This window comes from Anabrus simplex, chromosome 3 (assembly GCF_040414725.1).
Source record: "Anabrus simplex isolate iqAnaSimp1 chromosome 3, ASM4041472v1, whole genome shotgun sequence".
In the NCBI taxonomy this organism is placed as follows: Eukaryota; Metazoa; Arthropoda; class Insecta; order Orthoptera; family Tettigoniidae; genus Anabrus; species Anabrus simplex.
In genome coordinates this window covers 294676186-294703481 of record NC_090267.1, presented here as the reverse complement: position 1 = coordinate 294703481, position 27296 = coordinate 294676186, and the positions used below count along the sequence as shown (strand labels likewise).

At 38.7% G+C, this 27296-nt stretch overlaps 1 protein-coding gene across 1 annotated transcript in view; it reads right to left on the bottom strand.

Annotated features, from left to right (window-relative positions):
• Window positions 1–27296, bottom strand: part of LOC136866781 (histone-lysine N-methyltransferase 2C-like) — an 811555-nt gene that overhangs the window by 759133 nt on the left and 25126 nt on the right. The window contains 1 exon segment of the mRNA XM_067143888.2: window positions 5966–6140. Within this exon segment, the coding sequence (XP_066999989.2) occupies window positions 5966–6140 (175 nt within the window).

The following is a 27296-nucleotide window of genomic DNA, read 5'->3' as shown; positions in this document are numbered from 1 at the left end:
GTATTTTTTTATATGCCTCAAAATACTACAATAAGGAAGTACAGGAGCAAAGGAAATCAGCTAAATCATGAAATTGCCTTTACTGCAGAGGACAGGTGCCTCTGGTGAGCAACCAGCAGAAGCCGCAGTAATGTATACCTGGACATGATGCAGCTGCAGACAGTGACGAACAGTGCGAGCAGACACATATTATGTACGCATGTCTGAAATCCTGAGTAAGGTTGTTCGATGTGGCTGTATGGTCTTTGCCAAGCATGCCAGATTCCCTGTTATTACGCATGGTGGAACAACAGGGCCGTTGGCTTGCTGCACATATCTCAGTTCGTCCCTCCTCAACCCACTGATTCCACATCGCTTCACAGTGGTTGCAGCAATTTCACAGTATGATAATCCACAAACCCGAGAAGCCGTGATTCTCCCACAGTCGAAGGCAGAAACCTGTTGGTATGGTGGTTGTATTCTCTGACACAACATACTAATTCCATATGTGCATATGAACAGCACAGAAACACAACTAATCATATCATACCCCAATGTACAGTCCATCAGGTGCGGCCTTATTCATAATGCAATTTTAATGGCCAGTAGTGTATTTGATTGGATTTTTTATTTTTATTTTTTTATAACCCTAAATAACAAGGGATCATATTTCCCATCATGCCTAATTCCAAACTTACATATCACCAGAAATGCCAACCTTCAAAGGTAGTGTGAATCTTAGAAAAGATGGTGGGAACAGAACATCTCGGGCAAATTATAACATGCAATTTCAAACAATATTAACATGTTTTGTTAAAAAAAAAAAAATTATTACACACAGAAAGAGAACTACGTTACTTTCCTCACAGCATCACAGTTATTTTTGGTGGGAGATTCAAGATCTCAGGCAAATTATAATATGCACTTTCAAACAGTATCAACATTTTTCTATTCCTAAGTGATAAAAAAAAAAAAAAAAAAAAAAAAAAAAATTACATATATTAACATAGCTAAGTTATGCTTCTTGCAGCATCTTCATGGCTGCTTCTTTTGCCTCACAGAGATCCTTTTCAGAAAACTGCATTTTATAGCAGATCTCCGAGCATGATAACATTCTTATTTTTTCCACCAGGAAAGCACTAAGAGTCCTTGTACTCATATTTGGTCGAAAAGCAATGTGAGATTTGAGAACAATATTGAATATTTGCTCAGTTGAAACATTGCTGTGAGGTATCACTAAAACGGCAAGTATAACTTGAGGAACAACTGAATATTTAATGGTTCCAGAAGCATCTTTAGCTTCAAAATTTTAGCCAATGCTTCATTCATTGTTTCACAATTGGAAATGTCTTCATTTAATGGATGTGCTAGGCAGGAAATTCCACTAACAGTTTGTCTTGGTCAGTGTTCTCAATTATGTTTTGAAACAACTCAACAACAACAACAACAACAACAAAAGCACTTATGAAAACCAAGTAGTTGCTCTCAATGAAACATCCATTACTTCTGCATGCTTCACCACAGTCATGAAATAAGAGTTTGTCCAAAATACAGTTGCATTCTGTAGTGAATTTATGAATTTCAAGAACTGCCAGTATCAATTCTTCGCTTAACGTGCTGTCTTCTTGTAACTCTAGTAACAAGATAGTCGTCTTCCAGACAACTCCTGCTATTGAACTTTATATCAGTACTTTAATGCATTTCAAACTTTCTTCTAACTGCTTTCCAAAGTTGTTGGCTTTCACAAATCCTGCCATTAAATCCATCAACAATCCATTCATGAATCTGGCTATTCTACTGTATGTAATTACGTATCCACAAAGACGCACACGATATGCTGTCAGTTGGTACAATTATTTTATTCACATCTATTTACAAATTAAACACACATAAAAGCCTCCGTGGCTCAGGCGGCAGCATCTCACCGCTGGATTCCGTGGTTCAAATTACAGTCACCCCATTAGAGATTTGTGCAGGACAAGTTTTTCTCCGGGCACTCTGGCTTCCCCTGTCTCTTTCATTCCAGCAACACTCTCCAATATCATTTCATTTCATCTGTCAGTCATTCATCATTGCCTAGAGGAGTGCAACAGGCCTCGGCAGCCGGCAAAATTCCTATGCTCACCGCAAGATGGGGCTTCATTCATTCCATTCCTGACCTGGTCACTGACTGGAAAACAGGCTGTAGGTTTTCATTTTTTCAATCACACATAACCTTAATCACTGCTGTCACAACAAAAGACTCGCATCACAAATCGCCATCTTAAAAAACAACTGCATGACATTTCAATAAGGCGACTGCAACCACAGCATGTCACGAGTTCCCAAGTATATTCTTGCTACACCATAAATCTACTGAACAATAACTGGCTAACCAATAACTCGTCGTAACCAATAAACTCTCTGTTACCATCAAGACCACCTCCTTTATGTGCCTGGCCAGACTTCCGCAAAGATATATTACAAAAAACTGCCTTCGTGAAAATTCTAGAGTGCCTAATACATAGATTATTATGTACAGAATATTCTCCACCGTTCTCGACACCTGCACCATTCTGGAAGTTACAGTATGTTTCACAATTAGGGATCACAAAATACAGGTAAGAATAAATTTTATAATATTAATTTACAGGTATTCATATGAATACTCATGTACAGCACATTTCATGACATAATGCACAAACAGCGTGACCATATCGTTTGTATATCCCTTTCAGACCAAGTACGCAAATCGTGCGGGTTAGTATTTTATTTATGTCTGAGCTTATTTGACGTTTTCTTGGTGCTAGACCGGACTGCAGTGCTTGTGCGGCACACGTAGCATGTACTTCAGCTGTTTTTATTTAGTACTTGACCACCAGGGGGCAGGAAGAAGAGTTTAAAAATACAGTTCATTAGCAAGATGGGGGGGAAGCAGTAATGCCTAAAGTAAGTACTTATTTATTGCATTCATATTAATCTAGAAGCTTTACTGAATATCAGAATATAATCAATGAAGTGTGTAAATTGTGTAGCAAACGTAAATTGTGAACTTACAACATCGTACGTAATACCATGAGTTTTGAATGTTGATACGCACACATGTGCGGGCTAGGTTTCCATACATGCAATGCATGCAGGAGTACTGGGTGCTGTCACAGAAAGGACTGTGAAAGCAAAACTCGTACTCTACATGAGAAATGTAATGTTTAAGATTTTAATTGTTTAAAATCATTCCACACTGTAAAATAGAACATTTGATCATGTACAAGTGCATATTCACATGTACTGAGGTGAATTTAATTTTTTAATTTTTTGCAAGCAGTGAATGAAGTCCTGACACGCACAATTGTGTGGGTTCTGTTTTTCAGACGATAGTTCTTATTTTGTAAAATAAACTAAAAACATTTGAGAGCATTTTAGTAAGTTTTTCACGTTTTGACACTTCCAGATTTCTTTCAGGTCTGACGACAAGTTGCTGCTGCCAAAAGGGCAGTAAAAGCAAAACTATTCCTCAATGTAGAAAATGTAACATTTACTTGTGTTTGAATGAAGAATTAATTGTTTTAAATTATTCTCCACTGTAAAATAGAACATTTGATCATGTATACATATGTATATTCACATGCAGTGAGGTAATTTTTCTTTTTCGTAAGTAGTGAATTAAGTCCTGACACGCACAGTTGTGCGGGTGCTTTTTTTCAGATGTTAATTTTTATTTTGTAGAATAAACTAAAAATATATGCATTTAAGAGCACTTTAGTCATTTTTTGACGTACAAACAAAAATTCACACCGCCAGTTTTCTTTCAGGTCTGAAAGGGATATATGTTGTAATAATAATATTAATACTACATGGATGTAACACTTCATAGCCATTCATACAAGAAGTAATAATAATAATAATAATTTTTATGCTATTGGCTTTACGTCGCACTGACACAGATATGTCTTATGGCGACGATGGGAAAGGAAAGGGCTGGGAGTTGGAAGGAAGCGGCCATGGCCTTAAATTAAGGTACAGCCCCAGCATTTGCCTGAATGAAAATGGGAAACCACGGAAAACCATCTTCAGGGCTGCCGACAGTCGGGTTCAAACCCACTATCTCCCGAATACTGGATACTGGCCGCACTTAAGCGACTGCAGCTATTGAGCTCGGTAATAATAATAATAATAATAATAATAATAATAATAATAATAATAATAATAATCGTAAAATAACAATAATTCAAATTCAATACCTGTATTATTTACCCATGGGTGAGAGAAAACTGTTTTTAAGTTATATCTGTTTATAGCACTTGCGTCAATATAAAGGATGCTTCAACTCGCAACATGCTGATGTACTTACAAGGGAACATCGGCAATGGTTAAGTCTCTTGGAAAACGCACTGCAGTACACATTAAAAATATGTCGGCATCAATTTTGGGTGCCGACATTCATTAGGGCGTTAACTAAGGGGCCTAAAAGTTGCGACATTTCAAGTTCCGCATGAACAGCGATGAATACCTGCTGGTCATTGCTAAGCCGGCACACTGCCTGCCTAGTGCCACACCTCTGCAACTTCTCCCCTCCCCCCTCCTACTGGTTGCCAACGCACGTTTCCCTTCTCCCGGCATAGGTAGGTGGTCATCGCATCTAAAAAACCACACTGGTATGTTTCACAAAACATGTGTAGGCATGAAAACCCTTCCATATACTGCTATCGGCAATGTTGATACGCCGCAAAAAAAAATTACAAATCAGTCATTGCATTTACATTTTTAAAAATTGTTATTTTATTTAACACAGAAACATGCGTCAGTTTGTAATGCTTTGTGTTCTGCAACAAAAGCAGACACTCATCACTAAACTAGGAGTAATGAAACAAGTATTGAACACATATTCAGGAAATGCATTCAGCAAAGAAGTTACACTCAACAGTCAAAGGTTGTAAACAAATGTTGCCAACTCGTAACTTTTTCACAAACTATCTTTTAATAGCAAGTGTCCTATGCGATGTACCATATTTTCATATTCACGGTGAAACTGGAAAAATTCTAAAAACAACACTCCAAATTACACTCCTCATCCATGATACAGCTACCTATAGCAGCACGTCGATGTGATGGAATTTGTTTTTAAGAGAACATTTCCTGTTAAGATGAGAGAGCACAATTTTTTTGAGGCAGCCAGTGACGTGCATCATCTACTGTATTAAAGTTTGCATGTTTGATATGTTATTGATTATAGTGGATTACCACTTAGTTCACTGGTTTACCGAACTCGATAGCTGCAGTCGCTTAAGTGAGGCCAGTATCCAGTATTCGGGAGATAGTAGGTTCGAACCCCACTGTCGGCAGTCCTGAGAATGGTTTTCCGTGGTTTCCCATTTTCACACCAGGCAAATGCTGGGGCTCCACCTTAATTAAGGCCACAGTCGCTTCCTTCCCACTCCTAGCCCTTTCCTGTCCCATCGTCGCCGTAAGACCTATCTGTGTCGGTGCGACGTAATACAACTAGCAAAAAAAAAAAAAAAGTTCACCAGTTTATTTGTTCAGGACGGCTTAGTCACAGAGTTATTACGTAACTACCCGTATTGCATTCCTGGAGTGACGCAGTCCCTTTCAAAATTTTAGCCAATGGTGTTGCGTTTTTACATTTGCAAAGATGGAAAATGTCGCACAATTCTTATAAACATACAAACTGGGGTTTGGTTGGATTGGAGGTCATTGGCTTTCGGAATGAGCACATCTGTTTCTTATAAGTTACAGAATATAACCTCACATTTCAACAAGATAAAATGAGTTAGGCCTATAGTGAAGTTTTAATTTATCGAATTTGTATAAACTACACAAAATCCGCAGTTAGTGGCATCTCTGTATTACCATTAAAAAGTTCATTAAGAAACAACAAACATTATGCCTCATTTATTTAATATGGATAAATTCTGTCTTAACTATGGCTATGTGTATAATAAAATATGTAGGTTCAAAAATCTAAAAGGTTTCACCATGAAATACCAACCTTTTCCATTTTAATTTCAGTCCAAGCCCAGATTTCTTGGATCGCGAACTCACTCGTTCCTTTCTTGGCCGTCCTGGTCCTCGGCGTAAACTCAAGGGTTTACCACTACAGTGTGAATGTTTATGCTGCACATATTCCAGAGCACTATCCTCTTGAGAAAATGAATGGGATGATCCTGTAAACAACACACATAATTCTAAATCAGAAAATAACAACAACTGTAATAACAAAATTTTTAAAAAATATGTATATTGTTATCCTCCACAAGACCAGGAAAATTTCAATTAATATCATACCTTCCACCAGATAACCTGGACCAACCACATCTATTCTTTGCTGCCATTATTTTAACATCCCTCTGTTAATTGGAGCTAGGATTACAAGGATAACTGTTCAGCAGGAAATGTATCTGGACTGTATGATGCACTGTTCACCAATAGCAATCCTGATTCATGCAGATTAATGTCAAGGTACTCTTAAGATAAAGGAAATACAGTAGTTTAGCAATTCCAAGTACAGTCTCTTTACTATCAATGTTACAAAAAATCCTAGGGAGCAGGCAACAGTGTACCACAAGAAACTGGCAACTTTTTATACTTTACCGTTTAATATTGCATAATTTCATAGTGGCTTATCACCCGGGAGCACTCAAAGGCAGATTATCTTTTCGACTGCACAATATTCATAATATTGATAATAAGGAACGTCACATAATTCAAGACCATGTTGGGAGTTTGATCATCCCTACACTAAACCTTTTCCTGACATGATTACACACCTTCCCCCTGGTCTTGTGTTAAGGTCTCGGAAGCTAACAGCTACGATACTTCTGTATGAGAACGGATATAGAATACTTTTATGTGACAGTTCATATCCTGGTCAGAGCCACGAGACCTCTACTTAAACATGGAGTTTGAAACACAAGGATGTGAATTTTCGTTTCAAACGTTTCACGTGCATTGGTCAAGATTCCAAATGCCATCACCTTAGTAGTAGCATGTCAGTAAACAGATTACTCAGCTGTTTCATCTCCCCTCATATGCTATACCCAGTACAGGTACTGCTAATTTAAAAAATTGTATTTCCCTCCTACAGAGCTACATACAGAATCTTTTTTTTTTTTTTTTTTTTTGCTAGTTGCTTTACGTCGCGCCGACACAGACAGGTCTTATGGCGACGATGGGACAGGAAAGGGCTGGGAGTGGGAAGAAAGCGGCCGTGGCCTTAATTAAGGTACAGCCCCAGCATTTGCCTGGTGTGAAAATGGGAAACCACGGAAAACCATTTTCAGGACTGCCGACAGTGGGTTTCGAACCTACTATCTCCCGAATACTGGATACTGGCCGCACTTAAGCGACTGCAGCTATCGAGCTCGGTCATACAGAATCTTATTCAGAATCAAATACCATCAATCATTCATATAATACGCCAGTTCTGATTTCAGTTGGAAAATGATAACCATCTTGGTTTTCTCATTAAATTTATAACCACTACCATCAGCAGCATAATTTAATTAAGAGATAATCTCAAGTTCAATATGGTTCAGAGGATATCATTAGACAATAAATTGGAAATATTTGCAGTGAATATACTGTATACTGAATCAGCTGGTTGGAATAAATGAAGTTTATGGATTTTACTGGTATCTATGTTCAACTCAAGACACACTAGAGAGTGCAATCTATTTAGAGAATTAAACTGTCATTCTCATATGTTTAAAGAATACCAAGAGTACTTATATTTATTTTGTACTAGTTGTAATGTAAGATTGTATTAAATTGCATGGTTCTGAACGTTACCCTAGAAATTCAATGGGGAAGTCACCAAACGTCTTTTCTTATATGAAGGCTGGGTTAGAGAATTTTCACTGTAATGGTAGATTACGCCTTATTTACCTTCAACAATACCCACATATACACTATAACTAATGTTTTCAGGAAGCACAACTTCAAAACAGCATTTAAAACCACACATAACAGCACCAACACCATACACAACACCAGGACAGTCAACAATAACAATAAATATAACCAATCAGGAGTATACCGTACCAAATGCAACAACTGCGACACAAGTTACATTGGAGGTACAGGCAGAAACTTCACCATCCGCTACAACTAACATATAAACGCAGTACAAGATAACCATTTTTCATCAATAGGCCATAGTTTCAAAGACATCAATAACGACATGACAATATTAAACAAATTCTAAGGACCCCCTGCTCAACATAACCGAAGATTTCTATATTTCCCTGGACCAATACACCAATCCTAATCACAATATTAATTACATTACAGAGAAAACCAGCATCACCTTTGATAAAGCCATTCCTGCATTAAAAAAGGACTATCTTAAAATTGTAAACAAACAGAACATAGCACGCCTCAAAAGACCGACGAATCACAAGCCCAACCCCACCCCTACCCCTACAATAGCCACTCCTCCTACTCCTCCACCCATACCCCTCACCACAGCTCACACAAGTCCCAGATGTACTCGCAGTGGTACACAGCAAGCGTTCAAACACAACGCCGCACGACCTCAACAACAACAGCAGTAAGTAGGCCTACCCATCTCACCTCCACACACAACCTCAGGCATTCCTTCAAATTCGTACATATACTAGTTTATCTTTACAGATAACAGCAATATCCACACACAAATACAGACAGGAGAGAGGTCGCTACCAACAACTCCTTTTAATCAAATTTAAAACTCATGACTTTACAGTCTGCCTTAAAATTCACCAAAATATATCAACAGTTGAACCACAACAGTACCTGAAAAATTTTACGACAAGGGTTTTCGCCACGAACAGGCATGACATATATTAATCAAATAAAACCTTTTCAAAGTTCATTTTATGCAACCAAACCATCGTAGACACAGAGGTGCAAGAATTACAAGGAAGCTTGAAGTAGGAACTCCACAGAACAAGAACTCTCAAATGTTTTAACATATATGTACCTTACATTTTAGTGTGTTTAAACTTATCATACATGTATGTATGTATGTATGTATGTATGTAAACTTATCAAGGGTTTCATACTATGTTTAATGTATTTTGATATGTTTAATGTGTTCATTATGTTTAATGTATATGCAATAAGTTTTTAGCTTACTTGAGCATTTCACTGCCACATTGGTCATAGATACTATTTCAACACCGTATAGACAAAACATTATCTCAACACATTTTATCTTTAACCCCATTAGACATGGTTGTATAAGGTATTTAAAATTTAAGACTGACTTGTAAAGAATTTAATTACCGTTTTGATCAATCTCACTGTTGATTCTTTTGAATTTCGTTACTTATTCAGTTAAATTTATGAGACATGTTAACGATTTGGCATCTAAGGATCTGGATTAACTATATAAAGTATTTATACAAAACACACTTTATATCACTTTCAAATTTTGTCTCAGTTATCCATCAAATTATATTTGTTATGCTTTGTACACGCTGGCCGGTTGTGTACACATATGTATATCCATTCAAGTAAAAGGTTGTTCTTTTCATTATCGAAATGGTAAATATCAAATCATCTTTTCATTCAGGTATATTACAAAATTGTAGCCATTAGACATTGGTGTATGTCACAAAGATGTTATTATGATTAGAACATCCGGATGTCTAAGAGAGACCCTGCATATGTTTAATATAAACACTTTAAGATTAAAATCTATGAACTGAGGAATAAAAATGTGCTTTTCTCAGTCATTGCAGTCTCTTCAGTGTTCATTAGTAATTCTGAATCTGAATGATTTTTTTTTTTACAATTTATTATTTATTTTACATTTTATGGTCTTTATTGGACCACTTTAGTCAATTATACAATGGAGTTTTCGATTTTCTCTCAGCCCAGTACTTCTTCATTCTCTCGGATCTTGATTTTCTCTCCTCGTCTGAAATCACTCTTCTCATGGTTTGTCTGTTGATCTTGGTCTGTAGTCTGGTGCCTGTGTTTTCGAGTGTCTTGATTCTATGGGTCTTGTTTTTTAAATCCACTACTGTGATTTATATGATTGTCTATACATCCAGACCGAACCTTCGGTGTTGGTAATCTGAGCTTCAGCAGCTGCCTCAGCCGAACTACGTCGCGCACGGCCGCCCTGCTCTCAGTGTGTATACTATCTTATATGAAATCTTACCTTATAAAAAGTGCTGAAAGTGCCGTCCTTCCTGGGTTGTACAGGCACTGTATCTGGTAACCACATTCTGGCTGACGAAAGTAAGTTCTCATACTGTAATGTTTCTGATTTCATTCGTAATGTTTTCTTTCATTTCCTCCAATGTGTGAGGATTTGCTCGATACACTTTTTCTTTCAGTTTACCCCACAAGTAAAAAAATCACAATCTGTTAGATCTGGAAACCGAGGGGGAAATAGACCAGCACTGATCACTGCCTGCAAACACTTCCGAGATTATAAGACAGGAATCTTCTGCTGTATGAGCAGGGGCTGAATCTTGTTGAAACCACCCACGCGATTTTTCTTCTTCCGTTAACTGATGGAAAAATGGCGTAAAAATGTCATCTTGGTACATCTCTGCATTTATTGTTGTCCCGAAAAAATTGGCCCGATTTTCATCTTGCAATATCAGCACAATAAACACCAATATTCCTGTCATAATGAGGGACTTCATAAACACCATTAGGATTTTCTGCACACAAATAGCGAAAGTTGTAACCGTTCACACGACCATTAAGATGATACCAGAACTTTTACATACAAAAGTACGGTTTTTCAATGATAACTGTCTCACCATGTTAACAGCTGAGATTCAGACTGGTGACTGTTTGCTAAAGCTGGCCCCATGGTGTAGGGGTAGCGTGCCTGCCTCTTACCCGGAGGCCCCGGGTTCGATTTCCGGCCAGGTCAGGGATTTTTACCTGGACCTGAGGGCTGGTTCGAGGTCCACTCAGCCTATGTGATTAGAATTGAGGAGCTATCTGACGGTGAGATAGCGGCCCCGGTCTAGAAAGCTAAGAATAACGACCGAGAGGATTCGTCGGGCTGACCACACGACACCTCGTAATCTGCAGGCCTTCGGGCTGAGCAGCGGTCGCTTGGCAGGCCAAGGCCCTTCAAGGGCTGTAGTGCCATGGGGTTTGGTTTTGGTTTTTTGACTGTTTGCTAGGTCGAACACATGCAGGCTGCAGGCAAGGTTAAGAACTATGTGTACGCATCCCATACTGCAGCTGTCGTGGACCAGAATACAAGCGCCGTGCATTTGGTCTGGGTTTATAAGAGAGACCCTTGTATGTGTTTTGTACTCCTATCACATGAATTGTCAATTTTAGTTGTAATGGCTGAAGATGACCCTTAGCAAGTTGAAACTGGTCCCATTGTGCTGTTGTGCTCCGAACTTTTTGTGTACCGGCCCTTCATATTCACTAACTTTCACTGGCCTTGTTCTCCAAGAACTGACTGCCATTTTGAATTATCAGCTTACTCTCCCACCCACCGACGTCACTCTATGTCTCACAAATTCTAGAATGTACTGTAGACAATATAAATACTTGTCATCTGGCCTGCCTGGGCAGTTTGAATGAGAAGGCATTCCCCGCTGGATGTGCGACCACACCACACTGGACAGAGCAGGTTCTCTAGTCCCTCTGACTGCTGCTGTTTTGGTTTCAGGTGAGACATAGAGAACAAGTCATGTAAAATATCATTGCATTCATCTTGTTAAACAATAATGAAGTTGGGAGAGTCACGCAATTACACGGCACAAATCCATTTGTGTTTTGCACACTAATCCGTAACGCAACTTTGGACTTACACGCTTTACCATACTTCTAACAACTATACTCTTCAAGCAATTTCTCTCTTCAAGTGCCTGCCGTTATTCCTATTTGAACTCTTTTTTGCGTCGATCGTGTCTCTCGGTTCCCTCATTCCGTCCCGTCTCTACCCCGTACATCTATTCAAGTAAAAGGTTGTTCTTTTCATTATCAAATTCATCTTTTCATTCTTTGTACATCTTGTTACCATCCCCGACGTCCCGGATCCCTCTGGGGTATATTTCACTGCACACAAAGGTGTTTAGTTATTATTATCAGTAATATTGATGTTAAACCTGTACTCTGTCACTGAACCGTAGCCTCGGCCTACCATACTGTCACCACATGCTGGCAGAGTACTGTAATAACCTAGTAACAGTTGATAACAACATAGTGACAGTGAAAACAACATGATAGCAGAACAAAAGGTAACACCATGATATGTTTAATGTGAACATAACTTACATCAAATATCAATGTGTATTGAACAGGTGAATCCTACTTCAATTTTTATAACTGTGATCATTTGTCTATACGGATCATCATGAAATTCATATCTTACAATAGTTGCTCAGCCTGCAGATTACGAGGTGTTGCATGGTCGGTGCGACGAATCCGTCGGCCCTCATTCTTGGCTTCCTAGACCGGGAATATGATATAATGGTCTGTATTATTTCATTGCGAACAACTAAGAAAGTGGAAGTACTGTTACATTATTTCCATAACGGAGACTTAACGGTCCTGTGTGGTAGTTCATACTGCTTTTTGTTTAAGGGACACTGGGACTGAAATTTTGGCAAAATATATGAAAAATATTGATTTTTGGTTTTTTCCATATTAATATGTCCCTAACCCCTGCGGGTCAGATAGCAGTGTTTTTATCCAAATTCCGCCATTTTTAAAGCTCTAGCGTAGCTTTTAAATGCCTGGCGTGCAGTCCTTTAAACGCCCACTTTCGTTCGACTCGCGATCAGCGCATATTAGTGGTGTATTCAAGCAGATTTCTCGATTTCATTTCATAGGAATAATTCAAAAAGGCCTCCTACATCTGTCTCTCTGCATTGTGCTGCTTTCTAGTGGAGAAAGTAGACACTTTTACTACGTAAACTATATAAGAACTACAAAAGTTTTAACAAACCGAATGAAAATTACAGGTGGTGTTGTGACCTTGCATAATATATTGAGTATAATTTTTAGGCCTATTTTCGAAGACAATGATTACTCATTAAAGAAATATTTAATAGTTTCGACATTTCAACATTATGTATGACTATTTCCGTACTTGCCATGTGCAAATCCTGTTTGTTTACAAACAAGTTGTTTTCCAGTTTGATTGTATTGAGGTGTGCGAGTATTTTCTACTATTGTTTGGTGCTGTTCTGTGGTGAAATGCATACAGTAAGTTCTCGGTGGCATAAGCCAAAATCCAAAAGTAAGAGAAAACGAGAAATTTCTTTGAGATTATCAGCTACTCGGTGGAAATCAGCTGGCAATACAGGTTATGAGCATAGTGATGTTCAGAATGAGAAGGTAGTTGAAAGTCAACATAATGAAGCACCCAGCACATCCCAGAGTTCAGGACATGAAGGTAACAATAATTCCAAGAGTGTTGACAAGTTAGCTTTATTTCAGAAAGATGATCATAAAACTAGGCCTAATATTCACCCACCAGGTAGTGAGTATATTTTGATTCACTCAAGTACATTGGATGAACTGGTAAAGAATTTAAATTGCAGTGAATGTGGAGAAACAACATTAACTATTCAAGTAAGGGAAAGACATGGTCTAGCATGTAAATTGTGTGTGAAGTGTACTAGATGTGGATTCTGTCCAACCCAGACTTATTCAAGTCCTCGTGTTAAAAGTAACTCCAAATCCCAGAGGCCCCCTTTTGATGTGAATAGGAAGAGTGTGGATGGCTTTCTAAGCTTAGGTGTAGGACATAGGGGTATGGAAAAGTTCTGTGCTGCAATGGGAATGCCTAGCATTGATTCTAAGACATTCACCAAGCACATGACTATTTTAGCAGCTCATGCTAAATTATTGAAAGAGAATTGTCTGTCCCAGTCAAGTCAAATTGTAAGAAGAGCATATAGAACAGTTGATGGTAATACAGGAAGTAACACTGTTATTGACATTTCTGTCTCCTAAGATGGTACGTGGCACAAGAGAGGACACACTTCTGCGTATGGTATTGGCATAGTGATAGATTTATTAACAGGGTTAGTTATAGACTATGAAATACTGTCTAAGTACTGTACTAAATGTGTTATTAGCACTGCTGAACTTGGGGCTGACTCCCCAGAATTTCATGTATGGCATGTCTGTCATGTAAAGAGTGGGGAATGTGAAAAGAATCATGAAGGTAGTTCTGTGGCAATGGAAATGTGTGCAGCTGAAATTTTATGGAAACGTTCAGTCACAAATTATCAGATGAGATACACCACCATCCTGTCAGATGGTGATTCCAAAACCTTTAATCATTTAGTCTCTAAAAGTGTGTATGGTAGCAGTACCAGTACAGTATTAAAGAAGGAGGAATGTGTCAACCATGTAGCAAAGAGAATGGGAACAGGCTTGCGACAGGTGGTACAGACTTGGAAGCTGAAAGGTGTACAACTTGGTGGTCGTACAGGTGGTCTTACCAATGCCACGATAACAAAACTTACAAATTATTATAGGAATGCAATAGTACAGAACATAACAAATATTGCAGATATGAAGAAAGCAGTGTATGCCACTCTATGCCACTACATGTCAACTGACAGTAAGCCCCAGCACAGGAAGTGTCCTGAAGGTTCTGAGTCTTGGTGTTTTTACAATCGAAGTATCGCAGCAGGTAAAACACCACAGAGCCATGACAAAATGGCTGTAAGGCTTTCAGAACCTTTAGTTGTAAAGATTATGCCTGTTTATCAAAGGCTAGCATCAGATGAGCTATTATCCAGATGCATCCGGGGTGCTACTCAAAATCAGAATGAGTCTCTGCATTCTGTTATCTGGAGGAAGTGCCCAAAAGAGATTTTTATTTCACGGAGGAGACTTGAAATTTCTGTTTGTAATGCTGTAGCAGAATTCAACATGGGGTGTAGTGCAACAAGAGAGCTGAAATCAGGAATAACACAAACTTCAGTATCTCATGTCACAGCTCAAGCACTTAAAAGATGTGACAGTCGCAGGAAGTATGAAAGTATGCGGTCATCAATGGAGAAGCGAAAGGCATGTCGACGGAAGGTGAAACTGACCAAAATGAAGAAGGAGGCTGCAAAACAGAAGAAGGAGGGTGTCACCTATGCTGCAGGACAGTTCTAATGTCTTTGGTGAGCTGAAACCTTGTAAATTGTCCATTACTTTAGAAAATTGCTTTTTTCTCTGATTCACTTTTTCAGGCATTCAAAATGTTACATGCGTCATAAATCTTATGGTATTGCTTTCAAAATGTGCATATATTATCTTCATTGCAATGACTATAAACCTGCGGATCGATTTTTGGATTGCACTTTTGGTCTGGCTGCAAAAAATTTTCAAACTTAAAAAAATGAAGATTTTTTGTAGAATAAAACTTGGATATGAAAAAAAAATGTTTCTTCATACCCATTAATGCAATTCAAAAAAGAATCCGTAGGTTTCTTCCAATTGTTTTAGTGCAATAGAATATTACCTAAAAATTACACTATCTTGATTGGTTTAACGCGGCAGACGTTTATAAATCTTGAATAATTTGCACATAAAAAAGTACAAAATAATTAATATCTCAAGAACTAATCAACTTGCAATGCTCAACTTTCCCACAGTGGTTTACATTATGACTATTCATAAGCATATAAAATTTCAAAGCTGTACCTCACTTTATATAGAATTTGGAAATTTCAGTCCCAGTGTCCCTTAAGCTATGACATAACAGATGGGTATCTGTCGAGAGACCAGACTAATGAATAGTTCATCGAAAGTGGGGATAGCAGCCTTTCGCAAGTTGCAAGGGTGGCAGTCTAGATGATCGACTGATATGGCCTTGTAATAATATTCAACATGGCTTAGCTGTGTTGATACTGCTGCACAGATGAAAGCAACAGGAGACTGCAGCCATAACTAACTCCCCAGAACATGCAGCTCTCTCTGTATGAAGGAATGGTGTACTGATGATGGCTTCCTTCCGGGTAAAATATTCTAAGAGGTACAATAGTCTCCCCTTCAGATCTCCAGGTGGGCATTAAACACGAGCAGACAATCATCGGGAAGATGAATACTGACATTCTGCCAGTCGGAGCATGGAATATTAGAAGTTTGAATCATTGTGGTACGTTAAAGAATTTGAAAAGGGAGATGGATAGACTAAAGTTACCAGTAGATGTAGTTGGTACAAGTGAAGTACGTTGGCAGAAAGAGCAGGATTTTTGGTCCAGCGACTACAGAATTATCAACACAAAATCAAACAGGTGAAATGCACAAGTTAGCTTAACAATGAACAAGAAAATACGGCAAAGGCTAAGTTACTATGACCAGCATAGTGAAAAGATTATTGTCAAGACAGACACCAAACCAATGCCCACCACAATAGCGCAGGTCTATATGCCTAGGATGATGAAAAAATCAAATGTATGAAGAGATACAAGTTTATTACAATATGTAAAAGGTGACGAAAATCTAATTTTGATGGAAGACTGGAATGCAATGGTAGGCCAACAAAGAGAAAGTAATACAGTGTAGAAGAATTTGGATTAGGATAAAGGAATGAAAGAGGAAGTGGGCTGTTTGACGTATGCTCCGATCATAATTTAGTCCCAATTATATTTGGCTCAAAAACCACAAACGATGGCTGTATAAGTGAACGAGACCTGGAGACACTGGATGGTATCAAATAGCCTTTATTATGATTAGGCAGAAATTCAAAAACCAGGTCTTGGATTCCAAGACTTTCCCACGAGCGGACGTGGACTCTGACCACAATTTGGTCATGAAATGCCATCTGAAGTTCAAGAAATTGAAGAAGGGAAGGAATGCAAGGAGATGGGATCTGGACAAGTTGGAGGAAAAGAGTGCGAGGTATTGTTTCAAGGAACATGTTGCGAAAGGACTAAATGAAAAGACTGAATGAAACAAAAAAGAGGAAGAATGGACAGTCGTGAAGAATGAGGTCAACAGAGCAGCTGAAGAAAAGAAAGATCAACTAAGAATCAATGGATAACTCAGGAGATATTAGACCTGACTGATAAATGATGAAAATACATGAATGAAAAAAAAATTAGGAGGGCAGAAAATAATACAGGTGATTGAAGTGGACAGAAAGTTCAAGGAATGTAGATGCATACAGGAAAATCAAGGAAACCTTTGGAGAAAGGAAAACTAGGTGTATGAATACTACGAGCACTGATGGAAAGCCCCTTCCAGCGAAAGACAATGCAGAAAGATGACAGAAACATATCCAACAGCTATATCAAGGTAAGGATGTATATGATGTGGTTCTGGAACAAGAAGAGACTGCTGATGCTGATGAAATGCACGACCAAATTTTGAGGTCAGAATTCAACAGAGCTTTGAGAGACCTAAATAGGAACAAGGCATCTGGAATAGATGACATCCCTCTGAATTACTGACTGCCTTAGAAGAAACCAGCATGTCCATATGTCTCTCTCTTATTTCACAACACCTAAATCTACATGCATATTTCTTTTCCTTTTACTATAGCTATGACAGGTGTAGTAATTACTCCAAGCTGTGTTAACAGCTGGATGAAAACCTGGTGCTAACCAGGATTTCGGTTTTGGCCAGAGAAGAATCGCAAGATTGCTCACAATGAGAATTGTCAACACAGCACCCCCATGAGAGGCTAACAACTTGCCTCTTCTGACCTGATTGAGTCAGCTGCCTTTTAATTCCATGCATTTCTACCTCACCCCTAACCTGACCCACTCTACCACAACTTGCTGACTCCCTCATAAAATTTCTGCAGTCTGCTGAGTTGGTGCCCTCAACTCCTCTCGCATCCACATAGTCCTACTTTTCCAAATAAATTACCACCATTTCTTTTCCCTTAAGTACCGGTACTGCCCATATGAATTTATATCTTTATAACTTAATCACACTTAACAATCCTTCCAAATTTATAAACCCTATCTTCCGATGTAGTTATAACTTACCCTCCCTTGCATTTCCATTTCCTCCGCTATCTTTGCTTCTCGTTACTATGGCCCTCTCTCCTTCTACTTCCCTTCCGTCTTTTTTTGACATTTTGGGGCGCTCTTTGCTTTCCTTGTGTTCCGCCCTTTTAGTTTTAATTACCCACATCTCCCTTCTCAGACTTCTCCCTTTGTTCATAGCTTCTCTTACTTTTATTTCATCCCGTGAACCTTCACCTTTGCTAAGCACATGCCCACTGCAAACTGTACTTGTCATGTCTTGAGGTTTTCCCTCTACCAACACCTCCTGCATCCTATCCTCTTTTCTATTCCTGCACTACATAGTTCCCTGACTCCTTCCCACCGCTCACTCTGTGACCTTCCTGCCATCTGACTTGTCACCATGATTTCTTCTTCTTCCTTCTTGAGCATCTCTTGCATTTGTTGCAGCTTTGTCACAGCCCACGATCGCACCCATCTGCCGTTTGACAGTACCCACCAGTTGTTGACCCCTGATGTGCGCTCTCAGTCCTTGGTTCCTGGCTTTAATTAAATGCCTGCTTAAAATTTGCAAACTCTTATTCCCTTCAATTCCCATGTCTCTTTTAATCCTGATTTTCTCTCCTTGTAGGTTTCCCGCATTTCTCAAAACAATGTCCACCATCAAGGTAGATAATAGCTTCACTTTGATTGGTCTGTGCCCTCTCACTTTACCCACCCTTTGTGCATCATCTGTGTCCACTGAAGTTAATCTTCATTTTATTCTGGATAACTTTCACCACTTTATAAATTATGTCCACTTTGTTTCCTTTTCTGTTTTCCTGCACACCATAAATTTCCTCATACGTTGCTGGCTGCTGGTTTCTGCTTCTTTTATTAGTTTTGACACCTCCCCTTCCAGATTTTTAACTTTCTCTTTCAGTACAACAATTTCTTTCTCATTGCTTCCTGCCTTGGCCCTCGTCCCTTCTGTTTTTTCTTGAATCCACCTCCTCATTTTTTCAAACTCCTTGGATTGGTCCTGGATCATCTCTTTAAGCTGGTCAAATGGCAGACTTCATGCACTGCCTCCTTCACCACCTTCTTAATAACTTCAACATCCTCCCATCCAATACTGCCACTTGTATTTGCGCCAGGGTTTAACTCCACGCCCCCAATAACTAGTACCGGTAGCACAGTTATCACAGCTGCCACCAAAACCGTCTCTCCTATCTTTCCCAGTTTCCCTATACACTCCTTTCCTTTGGTTGTTTTCTTTTTCATTCTCCACTGCCACCTTCCAATCACGACCCGATAATGCTCTACTCCGATCATCTTACTCGCCACTCGCGACTCAGCACGTTATTTCCCATGTGAGTTGTGATGATAACAGCAGGCTCACCTACTGCCATTCGCAACAGAGTGGGGAAGTTTCATTATAATTCCTGATGCTTGCTCAGGCTAGACTGGTCTTAAAGGAAGTAGATGAATACCGTTACTTGGGTAGGAAAATAACTAACAATGGCAGAAGTAAGGAGGACATAAAATACAGACTAGCACAAGCAAGGAAGGTCTGACGTAAGAAAACAAACTCATTTCCAACAATGACATACAGTACTGACGAGTTACAAAGATGTTTTTGAAGACTTTCGTCTGGAGAATGGCACTGTATGGAAGTGAGACATGAACAATAACTAGCTCAAAAAGAAAGAGAACAGAAGCTTCTGAAATGTGATATTATAGAAGAATGCTGAAGGTGAGATGGATAGATCGAATCATGAATGAAGGGACACTGAATCGAATTGGTAGAGGAGATCGAATTAGCTGAACGTTGATAAGTAATTTTCATTTATGTGTTGATGCTACTTACTTCAAAACTATCTTAAGACAGATGTTCCCCCAAAATCAACCCTAGAGGAACAGTTTCACTCCTCATTGAGTCATCTTCAGCATAAATAATAAAAACTAGCAAATGTACCCTTGTTTCGCTACAGTATTCTACATTGTACACGGATTTCTACATAAATTACTGTACACGCGATAAGTGAGCTTGTATTAAATTGCATGTCCCTTAGCATTACCAAAGAAATGATATGGGTAGATCCCCATACGTTATTTCCCATGTAAGGTGTGAGTTGTGATGATAACAGCAGGCTCACCTACTGCCATTCGCAACAGAGTGGGGAAGTTTCATTATAATGACAAACACCCTTGCCTAATGCTGGTCACTAACGATTTGGAGTTTTCGTTACAATGGCAGGCCCCCTTTCCTACTTCCAGACACATTCCAGTTGAGGAGTTTTCATTAAAATGACAGGCACCATCCCTGTTGACAGTCAAAATTGAGTTTTTCTGTTATTATATTGACAGGCCCCTTTTCCTAGTGCATACCACCGGGTGAAATGGCCGTGCAGCTGTGAGCTCGCACCCGGCAGATAGCAGGTTCGAACCCCACTGTCGGCAGCCCTGAAGGTGGTTTTCCATGGTTTCCCATTTTCACACCAGGCAAATGCTCGGGCTGTACCTTAATTAAGGCCACGGCCACTTCCAATTCCTAGGCCTTTCCTATCCCATTGTTGCCATAAGCCCTATCTGTGTCGGTGCGACGTAAAGCAAATAGCTAATGAATACCTGCCAACTTTCAAAAAGAGAAATCCAGATGCTCCTAAAGCAGAAAAATGTTAACAACACGCGCATGCATCGCAATGTCTTGACACATAGTGAAAATGGACAGCAAGGGGGGAGATTACAAACAATACTAATACAAGTCAAATACATATTATGATCACCCCTGAAATTAAATAAACAAAGTTACATCTTGATGAGTGCTCATCTGCTTTCACTTAATACTGGGAACAGTTCACACAGGACACAAAAAGTGTTTTTCTGCACTTTAAACTTGCAGGTCACAATATCAATGTCACAGTCAAAATTAAAGTAAATTAAAATCCACAGCCTGTTTCCAGTCATTCGACCGGGTCAGGAATGGAATGAATGAAGCCCCATCTAGTGGCGAGGATAGGAATTGTGCGGGTTGCCGAAGCCTGTCGCACTCCTCTGGGGCAATGATAATGAATGACAGGTGAAATGAAATGACATTGGAGAGTGTTGCTGGAATGAAATATGACAAGGAAAACCGGAGAAAAACCTGTCCCGCCTCCGCTTTATCCAGAACAGATCTCACGTGGAGTGACTGGGATTTGAACTATGGAACCCAGTGGTGATAGGCCGGTGTGCTGCCGCCTGAGCCACGGAGGCTATATTCAAAATTAAACTAAACATGTACACTTGTTTACAAAATCCATCACAGGTTGGAGAGCACAGATGAAGACGAGTTGCTGTCATTGCCTTCTTCAGAAATTCTGGAGGAAAACTACTCAAGTAACATAGACCAGTACTTCTGCTTTTCAAAACAGAAATAGAATCCACAATTTCATTTGACATTGAAGACCTAAACTTATTTTGGTTCTCTTTCACCAAGCCGAACACACGTTCACACGCAGCATTGCGGTATGTTAAGAGTCAGAACCATTAAAAAAATTTCTTAACATTTTTGAATAATGTCCTTAATTTTTAGCACAGGAGTGTCAGATTCTGAGACACATGCAAATCTTTTGAGAGCAACCAATTCTGATGATTCAGTAGCTTTCCTCTTTTCGTGGTCTTTGGAACTACCAGGCTCGGATTTTGGGATCGTAAATGATGTTAAGCTAGTAGTTGATGCACAGTGAGCATTAACAAGCACCTCATCTTTAAAAGAAACCAAGTAGTGGATCCCACTGCTCTAACAGCCTCAGCAGACACCTTCGTAACGATAGCCATCTTGCGCATACGTGTTTCATTATCTTCTTCGTGTCCTTGTTGTGAAGTTCTCGGAAATTCTTAAGGCATTCCTTCCTCTTACAGCTCTTTTCTAAATAATAGAAGATGTCGACTAATAGTTCATCAACTTTAACAGGCAAACGGCTTGCACCTTTCTCAGCAGCCAAGTTAATCACATGGCATGAGCAACCCATTCCGAAGACAGATGACTGTGCTTCCCTTAAAACAGCAGCAACTCCATTCTTCTTTCCAATCATGACTGAAGCGTTGTCGGAAGTGAACGCTACACAATTTTGAATTGGTATTTTGTAACACTCCAACTGTGAAATTACCAAAATTATGTCCTGTTGAATCACCCACCAAGACTGGGACAGACAACACTGAGCTATCTTTTTCTGCTTTGCCACAAAACAGGTTTCGACAATAGGGTATTATTTATTTTGATGTCTTTATTTGTGGCGAAGTTAGGGCTCTTAGCCCTCTCTTACACTTAACCACATTATGCGGCTTAATACTGCATACAAACTTAATATTCAAACTTGACACACTGTATATAATATAATAATATAACTTAATATAGACTAAAACTAAAAGATTACATCCTAAGTCTAAAATGAGAAAAATAAATTCAATATTAACTACTCTTTGGAATTCATATAATATAACAGCATTTTATGTAAACTTTTGGGAACTATTTACTCAAGACATTCACACATAACTACATGATATAGCCTACGTATTCAAGAGGAAATCTTTAGACTGTCTTCTGCAGGTAATTAATGAGGAACACTTTCTAATTTCAGGGGGTAAAGCACTCCATATCCTAGTGCCCAACACAAGGAAAGAATTACTGAAGGCAGATGTATGATGTGGAGGATTGCAATTGTTGACCCAGATCGCGTGTCACGGTCATGAAAGGAAGATAGAAAACGGAAGTTACTGGAGAGATATTCAGGTATATTTTCAGTCAAGAGTCGATAGATAAGGGTTGATACATAGTGATCTCTGCTGCCAACCAAGAAAGTTGTGCATAAAAAAGGGATACATGCAAGGCAAAATTCAATGAAAAAATAAATCTAATGCAGGAGTTTAAAGCTCTCTGCAATTTCCTATTTTGTTCACTGGTAGCATCCAGCAACACAACATCACAATAGTTAAAAAATTGGAAGTATCAATGTTTGAACCAGTTTTATTTTTAAGTTGAGAGGTAATACAGTCTAGTGAATCTGAAGGGGATGAAGTGATGAATGAACTTTCCTGCATACGTTAGTGACATGCTCATCCCAGTTTAAAGTTTTATTTTTAGTGACTCCAAGGCTTTTTACTGATTTACACAATGGGATAGCAATGCCATTTAGTTGAATGACTGGAATTTGTAGACTGTGTAAATGGGCAAGCAGTTTTCTCTGCCCTAGTACAATAGCTTGTGTTTTTGTTGGGTTGATGGAGAGAGAATTCTCAGCTGCATAACAGCTGATCTGTTCTAAGTTTCGGTTCATATTTTTAATAGCTGTATTTATGTCATTCACTTTTGTGTGGCAGTAAATTTGAAGGTTGTCGGCATAGAGATGGTAGTTGCAGTTTTTCAACTTAGAAGAGATGTCATTCAATTATAAAATAAATAACAGGGGGCCGAGTATAGAACCTTGTGGCACACCATTAACTTTGTACTTCCACTCCGTTCTCTTATCATTCAAGACAACACACTGTAGTCGGTTATGGAGGTAGGAAGCGAACAAATTGCCCTATCCATAGCCAAAGAAAATGGTTTACGTTGCATGTAACCAACGAGTTCACTTCTCGAGTCCGTAGCCATTTCTTTCAAAATGTATGTGGTTTTCGTTCGACCAGAGTCATATTTTTTTGGAATTTCTGAACCTAGAAACATTTTCCTAAACAGAACACCAGCATGATCGGCAGCAGCTAAGGAGATATTATGTTCAATTAAAAATGAAGTGAACAAGCATTCCGCTCTTACTATATCAAGGTCAGCTCCAGAAGAGGTAAAAATGAATGAATTTTCTGACTGTCATCCTTAAATTTTATATTGGAGATGTGTTTAACAGATTTAATGTGATTTAATGTGATTTACTAATTCTGTTCTTCCTCCGTGAGAAACGTTTATATCACACGAGCACGTGGAAGAGAATGCAAATGTTTCACCTTTCCGTGATTGAATAAAATAAAGAAATTCAGCAGAATATGGCTCCCTAAAAGAATGATAATATCGTTTCTTAGTTGAACTCATTACGAACACCACTAAAAATACTAAATCGCTTACACATTTGTCACACAATTCCATGAGTTTCAAAACTACTGCCAATGTTACTCACAACCACACAAAAACAAAGCCTTTCAGCTCCTATGAAGCATGATGCAGTTACTAAAGTTGTTATAAATTCACAGCATGCTACTTTTCACAGATTTCTTTTCTTAAAAATCACAGCCTGCTACTTGTTTGGAAACTTCTCAGTGAATGAAGTAGCAGTTGAGGTCGTACAGGTGACAAAAGCACAGTGATAATCGATACATATACCGGTCGAATTTCAAACACTGCATCTCGTATTACCAGCTACTATCGAAAGTAAATCCAATATGACCGCAGAAAGCGAAAATAAGCACGGATATTCAAAATCTGTACAATAACGTCGTTCATCCGTACAACCGTAAAACATACTCAAAATATGTATATTTTACGGAAAAGATGGATCGATTGGCAGGTATGCTAATGCCAGTCACACTCGAGTTGGTGAGCGTCGATTATAATAGCAGTCCGCTTTGCCTAACGCCAGTCACATTTTAGATGGGTAAATTTGGTTATAATGGCATGCACCCTTGCCTACTGCCAGACACAATCGGGTAGAGGAGTTTTTTATGCATGCTCCCTTGCCTTCTGCCAGTCAAATCGAGAAGGGAATTATTTATTACAATGATAGGCCCTCCTTACTAATGCCAGTTACACAGGAGTTGGAGAAGGACAGCATTCCATTGCCAGTCAAAGTAGATGTGGAAAGTATTGATTACAATAGCAGATGCCCTCCTGTTGACATTCACTATCAAGTTATAAAGTATTAATAATAATGACAGACCCACCCTTTCTAGATCACTACAAATCGACTTCAATAAATATAGATCGATATAGGAAAGTATAGGCACGTTTAAAATATTGCACAAATTTACCGAGCTAGATAGCTGCAACTGCTTAAGTGCGGCCAGTGTCCAGTGTTCGGGAGACAGTGGGTTCGAACCCCACTTTCAGCAGCCCGGAAGATACTATAATCTATCAGCTTCATGTCCATATTGATGATGAATTGTCCACCAAATCAATACTTTATTGACAAAGTGCCTAGAATATTTACATTAAAAGACAGTAGCGGTTTCGACCTGTAAATAGGTCATCATCTGCTGTTGATGAACCTGTTTAATAGCAACTGTGGAGAATAAAGCACTACTAAAATTAAACAAGAATGCCACTATTCTAAATTATGTATTTTATTAGAATAATGTACGGTTTTCCATTTTCACATCAGGCAAATGCTTGGGCTGTACCTTACTTAAAGCCACAGCCACTTCCCTCCCACTCCTAGCACATTCCTGTCCTGTCGTCGCCATACGACCTATCTGTGTCGGCGGGACATAAAGCAACTTGTAAAAAAAAATAATAATAATAATATTATTGCAGGCATTCATTTACAGATTAACGGCTGCTTAAAAATAAGTCATATTGACAAACGGATTGCACCATAAGAAACCTCTTTTGGCGATCCACAGGGTAGATCCTATGACATTTTCTCCTATATCCTCTATTTGAGTTAGTTTGAGTTAGAAACGTTGAATAGGATGAAACATGGGTAAAGTTTTCACACACTGCATTACTTTCTGGATACTCAGGTGACAGCTAGAAACATAGAATGTGGTTCACATATGGCCGCCATGTAGGCCAATGTTTGTGCCGGATTTGACGATTCTTTCTTTACTATAAGTGTCAAACTATTATATATACCTGTAAAAAGCACAAAATTAACGTATAAGTGAGAAATACAGCCAAATCTAACGTATAAGCGAAAGATACGACAAAAAGTCATAAGACCAAAGTTGTAAATCACTCCAAATTGAACCAACATTGTGCCATCCGTTTTGTGATACGATTTACCATTTAGCCACGAAATACCTTGAAATGAAGGTCTGCACCGTCATATTTCGATGGTTTTCAGGAGTAAAATGTGAAAAATTTAACATCTTTGAAATTTTCCGTCAGTTACGGGCTAAAACCAATGTTGTAGATCTCTTCTTGCTGAGCTATAATTTTGCCAAATTTCTATTCTCTAGTTCATCTGGCTGATTGTGTTCCATAGTACATGCATACATACAGATAAAAAATTACAAATAAAACATTAAATGTTTGGTAATGTCAAAAGTCAAGTGTTCTGGAAAATTCTTCCTCAGTGTCCAGTTTTCTTTTACAGTTATAAAAGTGTCCCTTGTTTAAAACTCGCATTGAAAGTAACCAATGTTACAAAATTTAAAGAAAGTTACGCTGCAATATGATTGGAATCCTTTCCTGTAGAATCTAACACTTCTGTGAAATGTGGATATATCAGTCTTATATAGTTTATATTGAACTTATGTAAAATGGGCCTTGTTTAGATAGATCTGTCTAAACTTATCAATATACTGGTGTTTTGGACGGGAACATCCTTTAGGGCGAATATTGCTTGTAAATATGATATGTGCAGAGAACCAGTAAACTTGTGAAGTAAAATGTCTATCGTACAACTGGTGGTAATGAAAATATGTGAATGTCAGTAAAGAAAGGAGAAGAATGAAAGTGAGCCTTTATAAAATATCTTAGCACCAAGTGTAGAAGCTATTTGACCGTACTTACTCCCTTCCCTGCCCATGCTGTCCTACCAATGGAAGTGTTAGCTGTGCTCTGCTGGCTTGTTTTGGTGCGGAGCTTGTATCTTGGTGTGTCTGGTGGAGGTGCAGGAGCAGAAGGAGGGGCTTTGTTTGCACATGGAGGGAAGGCTCGAGGGGTTAGCAAGTTGGAAAGTAGCTAATTACGATGAAGATCAATATTTTTTTGATATGTCTTTAGACGAAAGGGTAAACCTTTTCGTATAAGGTATCAACTTTTTACCTAGTGGTTCATTTAAAGTGTGATTAGAATTGTTTTTTTCAGTCCAAAAATATGAAAAAATCTTCGGTAAAATTGAGTAGGGACCCCTTATGTATCTTTTTTCGATATTTATAAATCTTGACTGATATCAGAAATGTTGTAACTGGAATTCTTCATGTGTTGCCCCATAGCCAAGAAGCTATGTATTATGTATATTACACCGATATGCTCATTACATCTTATATTAAAACTTCTCCCCTTTGCGCAATGTAACTCGCTGGATATGTAGGACATTGCAGTCAACACATCAGAGAATGATTAAACCTGTTCAACATTCAATTTCATTCTTAAAAATTGTAATATCACTCCAGAGGCTTCTGTTGCAAACATTTCAGTTTTCTTATTCAAATAGTCACCTAACTGCATATGTATCATGAAAAGATATTTCAAGCGCCAGTAGAGAAATGATAACAGTCTCACTATATATTTACATGGAACAGCCT